At 42.5% G+C, this 17,519-nt stretch overlaps 1 protein-coding gene across 1 annotated transcript; it reads right to left on the bottom strand.

Moving 5' to 3' along the window:
• Window positions 1-6,240: 6,240 nt before the first annotated feature.
• Window positions 6,241-13,596, bottom strand: LOC137375506 (maestro heat-like repeat-containing protein family member 1). Its single transcript, XM_068042878.1, has 6 exons — window positions 13,488-13,596; window positions 13,309-13,432; window positions 13,048-13,079; window positions 12,609-12,803; window positions 12,310-12,416; window positions 6,241-11,331 (listed from the first exon to the last, which is right to left on the bottom strand). The coding sequence occupies exons 1-6, from the start codon at window positions 13,594-13,596 to the stop codon at window positions 6,241-6,243; spliced, it is 5,658 nt and encodes a 1,885-aa protein (XP_067898979.1).
• Between the last annotated feature and the right edge of the window lie 3,923 nt (window positions 13,597-17,519).

Genomic DNA, 17,519 nt, shown 5'->3' on the forward strand with positions numbered 1-17,519 from the left:
CCTGCACACACAGCAGTATGTTTTCTGGGTCTTACTGCTGCTGCAGTTAAAGCCACAGCCTGCTCAGCTGCTCTTTCCATCAGGGTGACTTCTCCTGCTTTGAGCAGTTGTGCCCTGATTAACCCTACGGGCTTTCCCTGTACTTTCCAACATTCAGCTCTTAGATGACCTGCCTTATTACAATGGAAGCACACAGGTTTTCGGGTCTCACTCCTACTTTCAGCGCTATCCTTTTTGGCTGGAGGAGGGTCCCCTGTGTCTCCAACCTTTCTTTCTCTCCCAGGACTGCTTGGGCTCCTATCACCTTCCCACCCATTGTCTTTTTCAGATTTGTGGGGGTGACTAGGAAATGTTTTCCCTGTACATTAGAGCAAACTCATCAGCCAGAACTTTGCTTGTAACTGGGGTTTAGAAGGTGCTGTCTGAGGAGCATTGGTGTGTTGCTGCAGTGAATCTTGTAGATGCTACACACTACTGCCACTGTGCATCAGTGGTGGAGGGAGAGAATGTTTGTGGATGGGGTGCCAATCAAGCAGGCTGCTTTGTCCTGGATGGTGTCAAGCTTCTTGAGTGTTGTTGGAGCTGCATCCATCCAGGCAAGTGGAGAGTATTCCATCACACTTCTGACATGTGCCTTGCAGATGGTGGAAAGGCTTTGGTGAGACAGGAGGTGAGTTTATCACCACAGGATTCCGAGCCTCTGACCTGCTCTTGTATCCACCTTATTTGTTTGGCTACTCCACTTCAGTTTCTGGTCGATGGTAACCCTTAGGAGGTTGATAGTGGGGGATTCAGCGATCGTAATCATTGAATGTCAAGGGGAAATGGTTAGATTCTCTCTTGTTGGAGATGGTCATTGCCTGGCACTTGTGTGGCACGAATGTTACTTGCAACCTATTAGTCCAAGCCTGGATACTGTCCAGTCCTTGCTGCATTTCTACACGGACTGCTTCGGTATCTGAGGAGTCGCGAACGGTGCTGAGCGTTGTGCGTCATCAGCGAACCTCTCCACTTCTGACCTTGTGATTGAAGGAAGGTCGTTGATGACGCAGCTGAAGATGATTGGGCCTAGGACACTACCGCAAGGAACTCGTACAGTGATGTTCTGGAGCTGAGATGATTGACCTCCAACTACCACAACCATCTTCCTTTGCGCTAGGTATGACTCCAATCAGGGGAGAGTTTTTCCCCTGATTCCCATTGACTTCAGTTTTGCTAGGGCTCCTTGATGTCATACTGGGTCAAATGCTGCCTTGATGTCAAGCGCAGTCACTCTCATCTCACTTCTTGAGTTCAGCTCTTTTGTCCATCTTTGAACCAAGGCTGTAATGAGGTCAAGAGCTGAGTGGGCCCAAATGAATCCAAACTATGTGTCAATGAGCAGGTTATTGTTTAAGAGGTGCCACTTGATAGCACTGTTAACAACACCTTCTATCATGTTACTGAAGATCGAGAGTTGACAGATGGGGGTGGTGGGGGTAATTGTTATAAATAAATACATATACAAGTTATGTGTAATGTCCAGTAAAAAAAAAGGTTCAAGTAGTGTCCCATTTGATGAATTTAATATGTTTCTAACTGGCAGGTGTGATTTCTGGCACACGTCTAAATGTTATGAATGTTTGAACATTATATTTTGATCAACAACTGTACTTTAAGATTTTTGTCCTTTATTTTTTTTAAATTTATTGATTTCAGTACTCAGAAAATAATGTCAAGATTGGGCAGGGTCAACATGGAGTTTTTTGAGGATGTAACAAGCAATATAAGGGGGAACCAGTGGATGTGGATATTTAGATTTTCAGAAAGCTTTTGACAACGTCCCACACAACAGGTTAGTACACAAAATTAGTGGACATGGGACTGGGGGGAATATACTGGCATGGAGTGAGAACTGGTTAACAGAAAGAAAACAGAGAGTAGGAATAAATGGGTCATTTTCAGATTGGCGGGCAGTGACTAGTGGAGTACCAGAAGGATCAGTGCTTAGGCCCCAGTTAATCACAATCTATATCAATGATTTGGATGTGGTGATTAAATGCAATATTTCCAAGTTTGTAGATGACACGAAACTAAGTGGAAGTGTGAGTTGTGAGGAGGATGCAAAGACGCTTCAAGGGGATTTGGAGAGGCTAAACGAATGGGCAAAATTTGACAAGTGGAATACAATGTGGAGAAATGTGAGGTTATCCACTTTGGAAGGAAAAACAAAAATACAGTGTCTTTCTTAAATGGTGAGAGGCTGGAAAGTGATGTACTTCAAAGTGACTTGGATGTCCTTGTTCATGAGTCACAGACAGTGAACATACAGTTACAACAAGCAATTAAGAAGGCAAATGATATGTTGACCTTTATCACAAGAGGATTTGAGTATAGGAGTGAAGATATCTTACTGCAATTATAGAGAGCCTTGGTGAGACTGACCCTGGAGTGTTGTGTGCAGTTTTGGTCTCCTTACCTGAGGAAAGATATACTTACCATAGAGGCAGTGCAACAAAGATTCATCAAAATATATCCTGGGATGGAGGAATTGTCCTGTGAGGAAAGATTAAATAAACTGGGCCTTTATTCACTGGCATTTAGAAGAATGAGAAATGATCTCATTTAAACAGAAAACATTCTCACAGGGCTCAACAGGGTCGATGCAGGAAGGATGTTTCCTCTGGCTGGGGAGGCTAGAACCAGGGGACACAGCCTCAGAACAAGAGGCAGGCCATTTAGGACTGAGATGAGGAGGAATTTCTTCACTCAGAGGATGGTCAATCTTTGGAATTCTCTGCCCGGAGGGTTGTGGATTCTCAGCCATTGAGTATATTCAAGACTAAGATCAATGGGTTTCTAAATAATAAAAACGTCAGGAAATACGGGGATAGTGCAGGAAAATGGTATTGAAGTAGATCAGCTATGATCTCCCTGAAAGGCAGAATGGGCTCGAAGGGCTGAATAGCCTATTCCTGCTCCTATTTCTTATGGTATTATGTAAATGGGCAACTGGAGCCAGAACAACTGATCCAGTTGTCCAAATTTCCATCATCAAGTGGATCAGGTAGACCTGTTACAAATCGTTTCGATTTATGATTAGCATCGGTCTGCTTTATCTGTACGTTTGGCAGATCCAGGACGAGTAACTGTTCTGAGGAGATTGCCACCGTCAGCTACAGAGAGGAGCAGCCCTGCAGCTTCACCCATCCATTTGTCCGATCTGGGATTGGTACAACATTCTCACCTGTTATGGATCGTATGTCTTTCCTACCGACTTAGCTTAAGTATCATAGCTAAACTGTCGAGACTTAATAACTGGCTTTAAAACCACCTATAACTTCAACCCCTTTCTGGGTAATCTGGAACTCCTGGACTGAAACTTACAGTGGTGTCAGAAGTGGATTTCACATTGGTCAGAATCATAGGTTTACATTGTAAAAAGCAACAGTCTTAGTTAAATGCATGTATTATTGAGACTGGTAGAAAGCCTCAGGAGAGTTTTGTCAGAACAGCATCGGCATTTCACAGGGAACAGTTGATAACAGAGAAAGCAGGCACACAGGGGCCGAAGGGCATGCTGAGAATTTTAGAAGATTACGATGGGGATTACAATTGCAATCTCAGCAGATTTTCTGAGGATGTCCAGAAACTCAAGCTGAAGCTAAAAAGGGGCCGGGATGAGTTGGCATATGGGGCACATTTATGTGTCTTACAATTAAATTTAAAAAACCAAAGAATTAAAGAGACAGCAAGATAAGTTAAAAGGAATCAATGGTTGTCAGGAGAGCATTCCTGTCCTGCACTGTCAGTTACACTGGGAACAGGAAGCAGATGACAGAGTGTGTTATGCAAAGGAAAAATGGGAGTAAATACTGGAACAGAATATACAGGGAGAAAATACAAGACTAAGTGAGGAATTAGATGATGCAAGGGGGGTGATTTAAGGGAGTTAGTTCAACAGCAAACTGTCGCCTTCTCTAAAACAGACGATGCCCCGTGTTTTGCTAAAATCCAACCACTTCAGGCACAAATTGCCCAACAATGGACACTGGTAACTGCTGTGTCCAAAAGCAGGGCAGGTGACCCCAGCCCTTGTTGGGACACTATAATTGAGAACCTCATCCCCTCTACTCCATCTCTCCAATACAAGACAGACAGGAAAATACTGCTGTGTGTGGCTTGCAGCCATTTTGGACACTGACTGAGAATAAACATGACAGTTTTTCACACACAACCCACCAGTTCCTTGCAGATATATATTAGGTTTCAAAACACACATGGTTCTTTTGGGCACTGCTTCCTGCTTCACTAAACTGAGGAACATTCTCAAGGCCAATGAGGGATGGGCAATAAATGCTGGCCTTACCAGTCACTCCCACATCACATGAACAAATGGAACAAAGGATAGGGAACAACTCATTGAGTCAGGTGGGTGAATATGTTGGTGGTTCAAAAAACTACACCAAGAAGTCTTGGACAGTAGGTTTGAACCCTCTGTCTCCACTGGGCTGTCGGGAGAGGGAGGGAATTAGGTAGAAGATTGAGCCTATCCCACAGTGAGTAAAATAGGAGGGAGAGGCAGCACGAGTCACTGTAGAATGACACTGCCCGAGACCAGGGAGCAGGTTATCCACATTTCATCTCAGTTGGGGAATGGGATGGGCTGTGTGCATGACTCTGAATGTAAAACACAAAGCAAGGAAAGGAAATTTAAAAGCATTCCCTTCATTAACACTATTAATAAAATGAAGATGGACAATTCTTACAATATAATCTTTATTCAAAAAATAATAGTGCAAAAACTGAGATTTGATCTTTTTTCTGATGATAATTCCAGCAGAAATTTCTCAAAGAGTGAATTAACTTACAGAATCGGGTAGAAACCCTATAACACTCCATTTGGTGTATTTGTGTTCTCTGTAGAACAAATCAGATTGTTTCCATTGTAATGTTTGCCTCCTTTTGAACTATTTGATAGGTGAGCTCCTCTACTTCAGTCCAGCACTTTCCAATCATTATCAAAACGAATCTCTTACAATAATTTCTGTCCTTGGATTTCCAGAAGGCATTTGACAAGGTGTCACATAAAAAGTTATTGCGCAAAGTCGGAGCTCTTGGAGTATGGGGATAACATATTAGCATCGAAGATAGAAGATTGGCTGGCTGACAGGAAACAGAAAATATGCATAAATGGGTCCTTTTTTGATTGGCAGGATGACAAGTGCAGTCCCGCAGGGGTGTGTGCTGGGTCCTCAACATTTTACAATTTATATCAATAAGTTAGATGAGGGGAGCAATGGCATGGTAGCTAAATTTGCAGATGACATAAAGATAGGTAGGAAAGTACATTGTGAAGAGGACATAAGGAGGCTGCAGACCAATATAGATAGGTTGACGGAGTGGACACAAATCTGGCAGATGGAGTATAATGTGGGAAAATTTGAAGTTGTTCACTTTGGCAGGAAGAACAAAATGCAGAGTATTTCTTAAACGGAGAACGATTGCAGAATTCCAAGGTGCAGAGGGATCTAGGAATTCGATTGCATGAATCACAAAAGATAGGTATGCAGGTACAGCAAATAATAAAGAAGGCTAATGGAATGCTATCCTTTATTACAAGAGGAATTGAAAATAAAAGTAAGGACATTATTCTTCAGTTATACAGGGCATTGGTGAGGCCACAGCTCGAAGACTGTGTGCAGTTTTGGTCTCCTTATTTAAGGAAGGATGTAAATGCGTTGGAGGCAGTTCAGAGGAGGTTTACTAGATTGATACCTGGAATGAGTGGGTTGTCTTATGAGGAAAGGTTGGACGGGCAGGGCTTGTTTTCACTGGAGTTTAGAAGAATGAGGGGAGTCTTGATTGAAGTATATAAGATCCTGAACGGTCTTGACAAGGTGGATGTTGAAAGGATGTTTCCCCTTATGGGTGAGTCCAGAACTAGGAGGCACTGTTTTAAAATTGCCCTTTTGGGACAGAGATGAGGAGAACTTTTTTCTCTCAGAGGGTTGTGTGACTTTGAAACTCTCTGCCTCAGAAGGTGGTGGAGACCAGGTCATTGAATATTTTTAAGGCGGAGGTAGATAGATTCTTGTTAGGCAAAGGAATCAAAGGCTATCGGGGATAGATGGGAGTGTGGAATTCGAAACAAATTGATCGGCCATGAACTTATTAAATGGTGAAGAGGGCTTGAGGGGCCGAATGGCCTACTTCTGCTCCTAATTCATATGTGCGAAAGTAATTTCAGTCTGATAGTCCCTAATACATGCAGAGGTATCGTATTGCCTTGGCTGCTTTCATTCGCACATGTTGCACGGGATCTGACAGCAAGGCAATAACATCATCACAAATCTGATCTGCAGCGGGTGATCTGTAATAATCTGGTGGTGCATTGTCCATGAGAAACCCAAGAAATGTGACTGCGTTACTTCTGATCTCAGGTAGCACATTCCTGATGAAGACAGCACAGCTGTTTATGTAGAAGGTGACCTGGTTGGGCAAGTCTTTGCCAATGTGCTTGGAGACGTTATTTAAATATTCCTCATAGTCCAGGGTGGTCTCCTCAAATGAAAGGTCTCGGAACATTTTATCTATATTTTCTGACTCCATTCTAGCACCAAAGAATTTCAGGGATGATTTGCAGATTTTGACAACCTCAATGTTCTCATCATTGAGATGCAGCAGCAAGCTGAAAAAGGTGGACTTGATGTCTTCCATAAATGGAGTATTTATTTCCACAGCTCGAAATATGATCAGCTTCCTGAGTACGTTAAATGCTGCAGCTCTCACTTTCTCGTGTTGATGATCTAAGTAAGGTTGAATTACAATTGCTACATTGCCAAGAATGGGATTTTCATAATTCTGTCGCTGATCTAGAATTTTGGAAATGTTCGACATTGCCTCAACGGCAATGAGATTCTTGGGTCGGGACGTCTGGTCAATGATAGATATCATAATGGACAACAATTTAATGCTGTATTTGTCGATCTTTTGTGAAGCTCCGATTGCTGCATTTCCCAATCCTACCAGAGCGAGCCACTGGACAATAGGAGACTCATCAATCAAGCATTGAACCAAACTCTCCAGAAGTGTATCCATCAGCAATAAGTCCGACACCACTGAATGTTTTAATAGCTCCCCAAAGAAGGCAGCAATTGTGATTCTCTGACTTGTGCCTGTAGTGACAAGGAAAGGAGTGAGTTCCTCCACAATGCTGCTCAGTTGAGGGGCAGCACACACGGTCAATGTGCTTGCCAGCAGTGTTACCCCCTCATGGTGCTTTCTTGGACTGATGATGAGGTCCCATCCTTCCATTTCTCTCATGTTTGCAGCATCACCATTTCCCTTAGTGACGACAGCTTGAAGTATCTCGGCTGCATAGTGACAAGCATCAGCTTCATTTAGTTTTAAAGATGGGCTGCAGGTTGTTCTGTTCTTTGAAATGTTGAGAAAGTTGGTAGGAAACCTGACCCAGACACTGAAGCTGAGATGTATTAGAAGGTTGCTGACTAACTGGGGATATAGACTGTTAATCACTTGCCCAGAGTCAGAGTCACACACCACTTCACGAAGAGCACAGAGACCAACTAATCGCAGCTGAGTTGCTGAACCTTTAGCACTTTTAGCATGGGAATCACTGCTGCCATCGTACAATGACTTTAAGTTGTCCAGTAAATATTTAATTGTGGCTGTGGCTAGTGTCTTCTCTCTCAGTAGTGATTTCCAGATGGAGCTGATGTGTCTGTCAAATGGAACAGGGTAAGTGAGGAGCGTGGACAAAACTGCTGGCACATTGTGTGACGCTAGAATGGAGATGGAATAAGTCACTGCGCGTGTCACCCGTGGCTCAGTAATTGAGTGTAAGTGACTGTACAACACTTTGATTGTTCCAGGAATGTCTGCCAGACTGGCTCCACGTTTTTTAATGAGGACATTTGTGACAATGGAGGCTGCATAGGAAACATTCCATTGCTTGTCTGTTAGTCCATTAAAGATAGTGAAGAGTAGAGTGTCCAACTGATCATTAGCGATGTGTTTTGATAAAACATTACCAACATCGGTGCACGTTTGAAAGAAGGCCTGATCGCTTAGTTCATTTAACCCGACTTTGATGGTTTTCAGGTGCTCCACTTCCTGATCTTGATGACCCATAGGAAACCCTTCAAGATGTAATTGGATATAAACTAATACATACAAACTTTTAATCGCCGATTCCCTTACAACATGCGATGGATCTGCACATTGAAGTGTGACACATCCAATAATAGTCACAACATCATGGGATGGAACCTTCTTGCTCATGTCAAAGTTATTCAGATAAAATGTCACCAGCTGTAAAGTGGTCTCCATTGCTGTTTCTCGGTCATGCTCCTTTGTGGATTGGATTCCAGTCTCCATGTTCTTAAATAGAGCTTGAAGCCCATCAGGAGACAAAGCCAATACAAGGCATTGCTTCAGAAATTGCTGCAGAGAAGCCAGTGTCTCACTGTAAAGTTTCTGTCTCTCTACAATGTCCATATTTGTACTTTCATTGACACTGCAGGACTCCAAAGCTGGCAAGTTGAAGACACTGTTGACACAAACAGTAATCAGCTCACTGTTAACATCAAATGAAGGCTCCAGTTTTATGAGGGATGTACAGGCATCTATGGCAGACTTTCGAACTGAAGTGGTCAATGTCTCTGTTGGTTCAGCCATGACCAACTCCTGCATGCAGCTCAGCAATTCTGCCTTTCTGGTGAGAGTGTAGGAAGTGTGCTCTTCATTGGGATGGATAACATTGGCCAACAGCATCACTGCCTTGATCAAATTTAATTTAAGTGTCAAGTCCTTCACCTCAACTTTGTGTCCAAATATCTTCAGGTTATAATTGCTCAGCACATTGTGTAGAATTTCTGTTTCTATTCTGGGCAGAATGAGATCACCAGGGCAATGTGATATTATTTGCCCATAGCATAAAATGAGCATGCTTTTCACTTTTATTATTTCGTCATCACCTTGGTTCTTAATCAGGTGGAAGATACTTGTTGTCTTAGAGGTTTTTAAGTTGGTGAAATCCTTCAGCACACTGAGCGTGGTGTCTAAATGGGTTAAAGCACAGTTACCAATGCCAGAGGCTACCCCGTCTCTCTCGGCATCTTCATTGTGCTGAACACTCTGTATCATTTCCTTAAGGCTTTTTTTAACGATAACTTTATCCTGGGTCATTTGGAGCGCTCTTCCCAAACACTTGTACAGAAAACCCTTCTCCAGGGGAGAAAGATGATACATGTGAACTTGCTTGGTCATTTCTACAATGAGCTGGATGATCCACGTCTCCTCTGTGATTGCTTCCAGAGTTTGGGACAAAAGCACCAACAGTTTTTCTTCCCAATCATTCTGCAGATTGGAATGCTCTGAATTCTCCCACAGAAAATCAACTAAAGTTGGCAGTTCCTTGTCCCATACTCTCATTGCTGCTGGGTGGATGTTCTTTCCCAGGATGTGTAGCAAATTCAGAGCAGCAGCACCTCTGTCTTTTCCCTGATACAGAGAAGAAGATACTGTCAATAGACGGGTAAACAATGTACGAGGATTAGGAAGATTTGGATGGTCTTCAGACATGAGAACAAATTCTGTCATGTCAGCATTCAGTTTCTTTCTTCCGAGATTTACTAAGGCATTACAGACTGTTGTGAAGGCCTCTGTGTACTTGATTGTCATCACAAATTCCAAAAGGTATTCCCAGAGAACATTGTCAATTGTTAAAGTTGTTGTCAGCTTTTTGATCAAAGTTTCATACAGTCTGCGTAAATCATTATCCGTAACAACATCCACCAGATAGTTGCTGAGCTGCTCTTTGATTTCTCTGTTCTCATTCTCCTCCATGGGCAGAGCACACTGTTGGATGATAAATTCCACCATTTCCTTTCCTCCTTCTAGCTCCAGGTAATTGTGACTGGCCATTGTGTATAGTAACTTGGCAAGTAGTCCCTTCACTCTGTTACTCTCAGATGAAAATGATCGTTGTAGGCTGGTCATAATCTGATTCTTCCCACTTTCCATGTTTGATGGGACATTCTCAATAAGATAAATCAGCACAACCAGTGTCCCAAGTTGAACTTGGTCATTATCAATTGCCAGTTGCATCTGAAGGAAATCTAGGATCTGGTCAGTAAAGGCTGGAGCTAGAACTCTGAAGCAGCAAAGGATTTCATATAGTTGCTTCTCAGAAGATGGGTTGATGGGTTGTTCCATCACGATGCAGATGTGTTTGTGTAAACTGTTCTGCAGACTCTGCAGTTGCGTCACGATTACTTCACTGTTCAATTCTAGGGCAGTGCGAAGTACACTGCACAGACCTTTAGTGACACGAGGATCAGGGCAAGTTCCCTGGTACATGGAGAGAATGTTTGTAATTAAGTTGGGGAGCTCCTTCTTCAGTTTGTCATGAGGCAGTAAGTGGATTATCGGGTCTACTGTTTCCATCACTGCTATGCTCACCTTGGGCTCTTTCATGGGCAGCCAAAAGTTGAAAAGTAAATCGTAAGCATCAGATATCTTATGCAATATCTTCTTATTTAGTCTCTGCTTTGGGGTTTCCTCCGTGTTTGAGAGGTATTCTAGAATGCTCTCACTAAAAACCCCCAAAGCAACACAGAAAGCCCACTTCATTTCCCCATCTGTCACTTTTGGAAGCATGAGGAGCATAGTTTTGAAGACAGGTTTTAACAGGGGTACAGTGCAATACACGTTTGCTCTACACAGCCTCGCCATTGTCAGCACCATGTAGAAATATGTTTGTGGCCGAGACTTGAACACTGACTGTATCTTGTTGAAAATGTCAATGGGAAACTTGGCACCCAGACTAACCACGAGGCTACTTGCTGCCTCTCGATGTTCATTCATCACATGCTCCGAACCGGTCGTGTCCTTCAAAGCTAATTTTATCAGCTTTTTAGCCAGTGATTTGTCTAAGTCTTCAATGTTGTCTTGTATGATACATGTTATAGCCATTAGTAAGGCAGTGTGTTGTTCTGCTGGCAATTTATTTTTGGTAATGTACTTATGACAGAATGTAAGTACTAGTTGGTGATTGATGCATCCTAGTTTCCGTAGTGACTGAGAGAATCTGAGTTTCACAAACTCATTGTGATCAGAAAGCAAGTTCATAATCATGCTCAATGAGCATTGCAATCTGTTCATGACCATTTTGGTGGAACTCAAATATTTCTCTTGTCCTTTAATATAGAACTTTTTTTGTTGGTGATCAAAACACTTTTGGCTCAGAGTCTTTAGCTCCTTGCTGATGATGTTGACTTTGTTCTTGTTATCAGTTGATTTTCTGAATTTCTTTTGCCTCCTAACTGGCTGGTAATGATAGAAATATTCAAAAATAGTTGTCTAATTCCCAGTTCTTTTTGGAAATACCGCCTAAAGTTGTTGTTCTTGTGTTCTTTATAAATTTATCTCAGTGCAAATAAAATCTGTTTGAAACCTATGGTTTCAGACCATGCACCTGAGTGATAAATACACAACACAGATCTTTCTGAATTTACTCACAAATGATGCTGAGTACTGGTGTTGTTATGTTGTTGATCCGTTCTTTTGCTCTTTATGTTGTTTTTCAACACACACTGTTGTTAGTCCTTTGCAGACTTTTCTTTGTAGATTTCTTCTTCGATGGTATTGAAATAATTGAATGTTTTCAAGAGTTTGGTTGCTTGTTTCAAAAAGATTTCTATTCAAAACTGGCTCCCTCCTTCTCCTCGCAGTCAAACACAAAGTTGAACTGCTGCGTAACTAAGCAACTGACAACTTTATTTGTAAAACTTATGGAGTTATCATTTCCTGCTTTGGTGACGTCACAAAGTTCATTGTGATGTCTTGTGCCTTGAGCTGTCACATGACCTTGCAGGTAATGACCTCACTGATGAGGGTGTCCTTGCATTTGATTGATTTGGTTATTTCTGCTGAGATTGTTTAATTGCTTTTAGAAATCTTTTTCAGAAAGGTAATGATAACTAATACAGATTTAAGGGTAAATTGTATGAATTTCGGTTCTGGAGAGGATGCACTGACTATCTGTGTGCCAGTCCCTTATCAGCTCCACAGCAATGGGAGTCTGATCTTGTAATATCTCCCTTATACAGCATTATTACAGGGGTTCAGGTCCAATCATAACTTGTGAACTACATGGATTGCAGGCAGGTTGATCAGTTATACCAGGACAACATTTCTTTCTCGAGTGACTATTGACAATGCGGCCGGCCTGCATCATTGAGACATCATAATGACCAACAACAATGTCACAATTGCTATTGTTCTATCTGATTGTGCTTTCCTCACCCGCTGAGATGCCTTGAGATGTTCTCTGGCCACTGCACAAGCCTTTCTTGGAGCTTTGACACATAATCCAGCATGGTAGTTTCTTTCTGCTGTGCAAAACATCTCTCCTGAATGAGTTTAAGGGGGCCCCTAACCACATAAACATAGATCAATTTGAAGGGACTAAAATGAGTCGACATATTTGGCAGATCCCTGGTTGCGAATAACAAAAATGATATCCCTTTATCCCAATCCTGGAGATATTCAAAACAATAAGAACTAATCATCATCTTTAGGGTTTGATGTAACTTATAAAGCACCTTGGGACTGTGGGTGATAAACAGATGATTTGAACTGCTTCATTCCTAAATTATACATGACCTCCTGAAATATACCAGGCATGAAATTTGACTCCTGGTTAGACAGAATTTCTTTTGGAAACCCATACCTAGTGAAAAACTGGGCCAACTTCTCAATGACAACTTTTGCTGTGATCTTCTTCAATGATGCTGCCTCTGGAAATCAGGTGGACAAATCCATGATGATCAGGAGATATCTATGACCCAACTTAGTTGTAGGCGGGGGTCCAATGCAATCCACAAGAGCCCTGCTGAACGATTTATTGAATGAAGGTAGTGGTATTAATGGGGCTGGTTTAATCAAAGGCTGTGGCTTCCCAACTATCTGACATGTGTAACATGACTTACAGAAGTCAACGACATCTTTATGCAGCTTCAACTGGTAAAAATTCATCATTACCCCAGTTTGAGACTTTCAAATAACCAAATGACCTGCAACGGGAATATCATGGGCGGGGAACAGAGGAAAAAGTACCTGCATGTTGTGAACATTACCCATTTGGACAATATTTCCTGTGGGGACACCATTTCAGTGTAGAAATGCAATGGGCTTGTTTTTCCACATCCAGCTCTCAGCCTTCACATGACCTTTTTTACAACAAAAATAGTAGGTTGGTCCCCTCAAACCAAACTTGTCCTTCGGACTTACCCTTTTACTAACCTGAGCAGTGTCTGTGTACTAACCTTTGCCATCTTTCTCATTCGAACCAGATCTCTTTTGCTTATCAAATTTCCTGTCTCTCCAATTTCTCCGAACATTTCCAAACCGAGGCCTGTGACTATTGCTTTTGTGAATCAATTTGTTATCGTTTGTCATTATTGCGGCATCCCTTATTTTACTAATTTTATGTTCTTCCAGGTGGGACCTCATTCCTGAAGGGACAATATTTTGGAATTCTTCTATTAGAACTACTTCTCGAAGGCTCTCGAAGTCTTGTACAATCTTCATCGTTCTATACCACCTCTCAAACACCATTTCCTTCTCTCCAGCAAATTCCACATATGTCTGGTGCTGTTTCTTTTTGAAATTCTAAATTTCTGTCTGTAGGTTTCTGGTACCAACTTATAGGTGCTGAGAACAGCAGTCTTTACTCTGTTATAGTCTCATGAATGATGATCTGAAAGAGATGAGTACCCCTCCAAAGCTTTCCCTATTAAAACACACTGTAGGAGTATTGTCCAAGATGATTTAGGCCAATCCAGATTCATGGCAATTTTCTTGAATGACACAAGCTATGTTTCTACTACCTCTTCATTAAATTTAGCACCAGAGGGAAAGAAGAAGAGATTGGATAGAAAGTGTCAGCAGTGGCTCTGGTGGGTGACACTCTCGAATCTGAGTCAGACACTTGTGGATTGTGATTCTGACTACTGTAAGACATCACCGTCTATCCTTGACAGGTTACTCTATGGTTTACATACGAGAATTACAAGAAATAATCAGACAGTACTCAAAGCCTAAATTAAACACTAATGTCTCAACAAAGTTTGGCAATCAAATACACCCATTAGTCACAAATAAACCTGTTAGTAACAAATATGCTACAAGAAGTTATATATACGATCATCCAGTGAGTGGTCACCTCCCATTGATCGTACTCTTCCGCAACTGACCATGTTACCTGACTGCTCTGACAAATCTTCCCTTACAGTGAGATTTATACTTCTTTTCCCACAGAGGGCATGGTTATTTCATTGACAGGGTCATACTGTCTGATAAAAAGTCAGTTTAAGTTGCATAATTGTCCAATGATCTGTTGAATTTTCTGTTTCAAACATAGGGTTAAATTCCTCCTTGAAACTGAACATCTTTCTGAAACTTGTTTTCAGTAAAACTTATGATTGGAATCTGATGCCCTACATTTCAAAAGAAAACTTTGACATCATCCATCAATGTCAGATTGGGTCATCTTATTGCAGCTTTCAAATAAACCTCATACCATTTAATTTAGCTGAATCTCCTTTCCCTGTGCTGCGGGGTGCTGCCATGGCAGTCTGACACAGGGTGCCCAATTGTGGGCTGCCCCTGCCTCTCAACCCATCCCCGGGACCCAAGATGCCCCTCATGCCCCCAAACGGCCCCCTTGCCTCGCTGGGGTGCGCCCGATTACCTCGGCAAGGCATCAAAAACTTACCTTGGATTCCGAATCCATGGCATCCTCCTCAATCGACTGGGCTGCAGTCCCAGACGTGGTCACCGCTTCTGATGGTGCTGCTGGGACTAAGCGCTGCCGGCCCGCTGATTGGCGGGATCCCTGGTCTAGGCAGAAGCGGGTTTGCCACAGACTTTCACGTCAGTAGCGAAGTGCCGTCTACCTCCGGTAAAATCCAGCCCTATGTCACCTTGTTCTATATATTCAGCTCCATTTCTTGTCAGACTTATTGAAACTGTGACGGAAATCACAGCTGCCAGACTGAAACATATTCACTTCATCGTATGAGGTACTGCTTGAAAACTTTTTTTACTGGACACTTCAAATGACTTTTTGAATAAGCAGAACCGAACAGCTGGAGAAATGGTTTCACAAGATTGGTTTTGTCAATGGGGTAATCAAAAGACATTGACAGCCCTTTGACTTTTCTAAGAGCCCAAACCACTCCCCACCAAATATGTCCAATGGACTCTGAAATTACAACACTCTAAGAATTGTTGTTTCAAACAAAGAGATGGTCACATGACCTACCTGCTGGTATAACTCTGAGGTTTTTAAATTGTGCCTCAGAGAAAGCAACAAGACTGTAATTTGGAACTCCAAGAGGAAGACATCTCTTTCTGTCTCTCTCCTGCAAAGTCCCAGGGAAAGCACAGTGGCAGTTGCTACACCTCAAGACTACAGAAATCAACAGGTAACCAGGAAAAAGACAGACAAAACCTCTCTTCAGCCTTCTAGTACTGGAGAAGCAAGCCTGAAATTGGCCCAAAGAGGACTCCAATACTATAACTTCAAATAAGGACATTACATTAACACAGTATCTGCATTCCATTTATCCCCAACTCTACATCAACCTCCCTTCTCTTTCTTCCCCTCGGTATCTATTTGTGTGTGTGTGCCTCTCACATGCATGTGAGCTTGGATGCATCACGTCTTTTAGTAATTTTAACCAGTTTAGAGTGATAAGCTTAATAAACATACAAAATTCTTGTTTTAAACCCAAGAAAACCTGTCTGATTGATTCATTTGCAATTGAAATTAGAATACAGTGAACCAGGGCTCACTGAGGTGGTAAGCAAAAATCACAGTCATAGAGCCATAGAGTCGTACTGCATAGAAACAGGCCCTTTGGCTCTCCGCATCCATGCCGACCATAATGCCTATCAATACTAATCCCACCTGACTGCATTATTTCCATATCCCTCTATGTCCTGCTCATTCAAGTACCTGTCCAGATGCCTCTTAATTGTTGCTACTGTTCCTGCCTCCACCGCCTCCTCAGGCAGCTCATTCCACATACCCAGTATTCACTGTGTGAAAAATTTACCCCTTTTGATCCCCTTTAAACCTCCTCCCTCTCACCTTAAATCTATGCCATCTAATTTTAGTCACCCCGACCATGGGAAACAGACTCTGGCTATCTACCCTATCTATCCTTCTCATAATTTTATATAACTCTATCATGTCCTCTCTCAGCCTCCTTCGCTCCAGGGAAAACAGACGCAGCCTATCCAATCTTCTTTATAACTCGAGCTCTCCAAACCAGACAACATCCTTGTCAATCTTTTCTGCAACCTCTCTAGCTTAATCACATCTTTCCTGTAGTGTGGCGACCAGAACTGCACACAGTACTCCAAGTGCAGCCGAACCAACGTTATGTAACAGGCCGTCCGAACTCTTGTACTCAATGCCTCGGCCAATGAAGGCAATACGCCTTCATCAATCCTCTTGGTCACCTCCTTGAAAAACTCAGTGAAATTCGTGAGACATGATTTCCCACGCACAAAGCCATGCTGACTATCCCTAATCAGATCTTGCCTTTCCAAATGCGGATAAATCCTGTCTCTCAGAATCCCCTTCCAATAACTTTACCACCACTGATGTAAGGCTCGCTGGCCTGTAGTTCCCTGGCTTATCCCTGCTGCCCTTCTTAAAAAAAGGCACAACATTAGCTATCTTCCAGTCTTCCGGTACCTCACCCGTAGCTAACGATGACACAAAAATCTCTGCCAGGGCCCCAGCAATCTCCTTCCTTGCTTCCCATAGCATCCTAGGATACATCTCGTCAGGCCCTGGGGATTTATCCACCTTAATGCGCTTCAAAACCTCCAACACCTCCTCCTTTGTAATGTTGATATGCTCCAGTATATTGCTGTTCCCTCCCTTGAACTCATTAGCTTCCATGACCTTCTCCACGGTAAATACAGATGAGAAGTATTCATTTAAGACCTCGCCCATTTCCCGTGGCTCCACACATAGATTGCCACACTGATCGTTAAGGGGACCTACTCTCTCCCTAGCTACCCTTTTACTCTTAATATATTTATAGAATCTTTAAGGATTCTCCTTTATCTTATCTGCCAGGGAAATCTTATGGCCCCTTTGCACCCTCCTAATTTCCTTCTTAAGTGTACTCCTAAATCCCTTATACTCCTTGAGGGACCCGCTTGATCCCAGTTGCCTATACCTGACATATGCCTCCTTCTTTGTCCTGACCAGACCCTCAATATCCCTCGTCAACTAAGGTTCCCTCAACTTGCCAGCCATGCCCTTCAATCTAACAGGAACATGCCGGCCCTGAACTCTTCTTATCTCACTTTTAAAAGCCTCCCACTTGACAGACGTCCCTTTACCTGTAAACAGCCTCTGCCAATCAACCTTTGAGAGTTCCTGTCTGATGCCATCGAAATTAGCCTTCCTCGAATTTAGGACTTCAACT

This window comes from Heterodontus francisci, chromosome 11 (assembly GCF_036365525.1).
Source record: "Heterodontus francisci isolate sHetFra1 chromosome 11, sHetFra1.hap1, whole genome shotgun sequence".
Lineage (NCBI taxonomy): Eukaryota > Metazoa > Chordata > Chondrichthyes > Heterodontiformes > Heterodontidae > Heterodontus > Heterodontus francisci.

Excerpts from the sequence above, each read along its gene's own strand:
- LOC137375506 (XM_068042878.1), bottom strand. The coding sequence starts at position 13,596 with ATGAAGATTGTACAAGACTTCGAGAGCCTTCGAGAAGTAGTTCTAATA. Across the intron at positions 13,080-13,308 it reads AGTACACAGACACTGCTCAG|GTCATTTGGTTATTTGAAAG; the intron begins GTTAGTAAAAGG and ends TTCCCGTTGCAG. Across the intron at positions 12,804-13,047 it reads TTTGAAAGTCTCAAACTGGG|AGGCAGCATCATTGAAGAAG; the intron begins GTAATGATGAAT and ends CCTGATTTCCAG.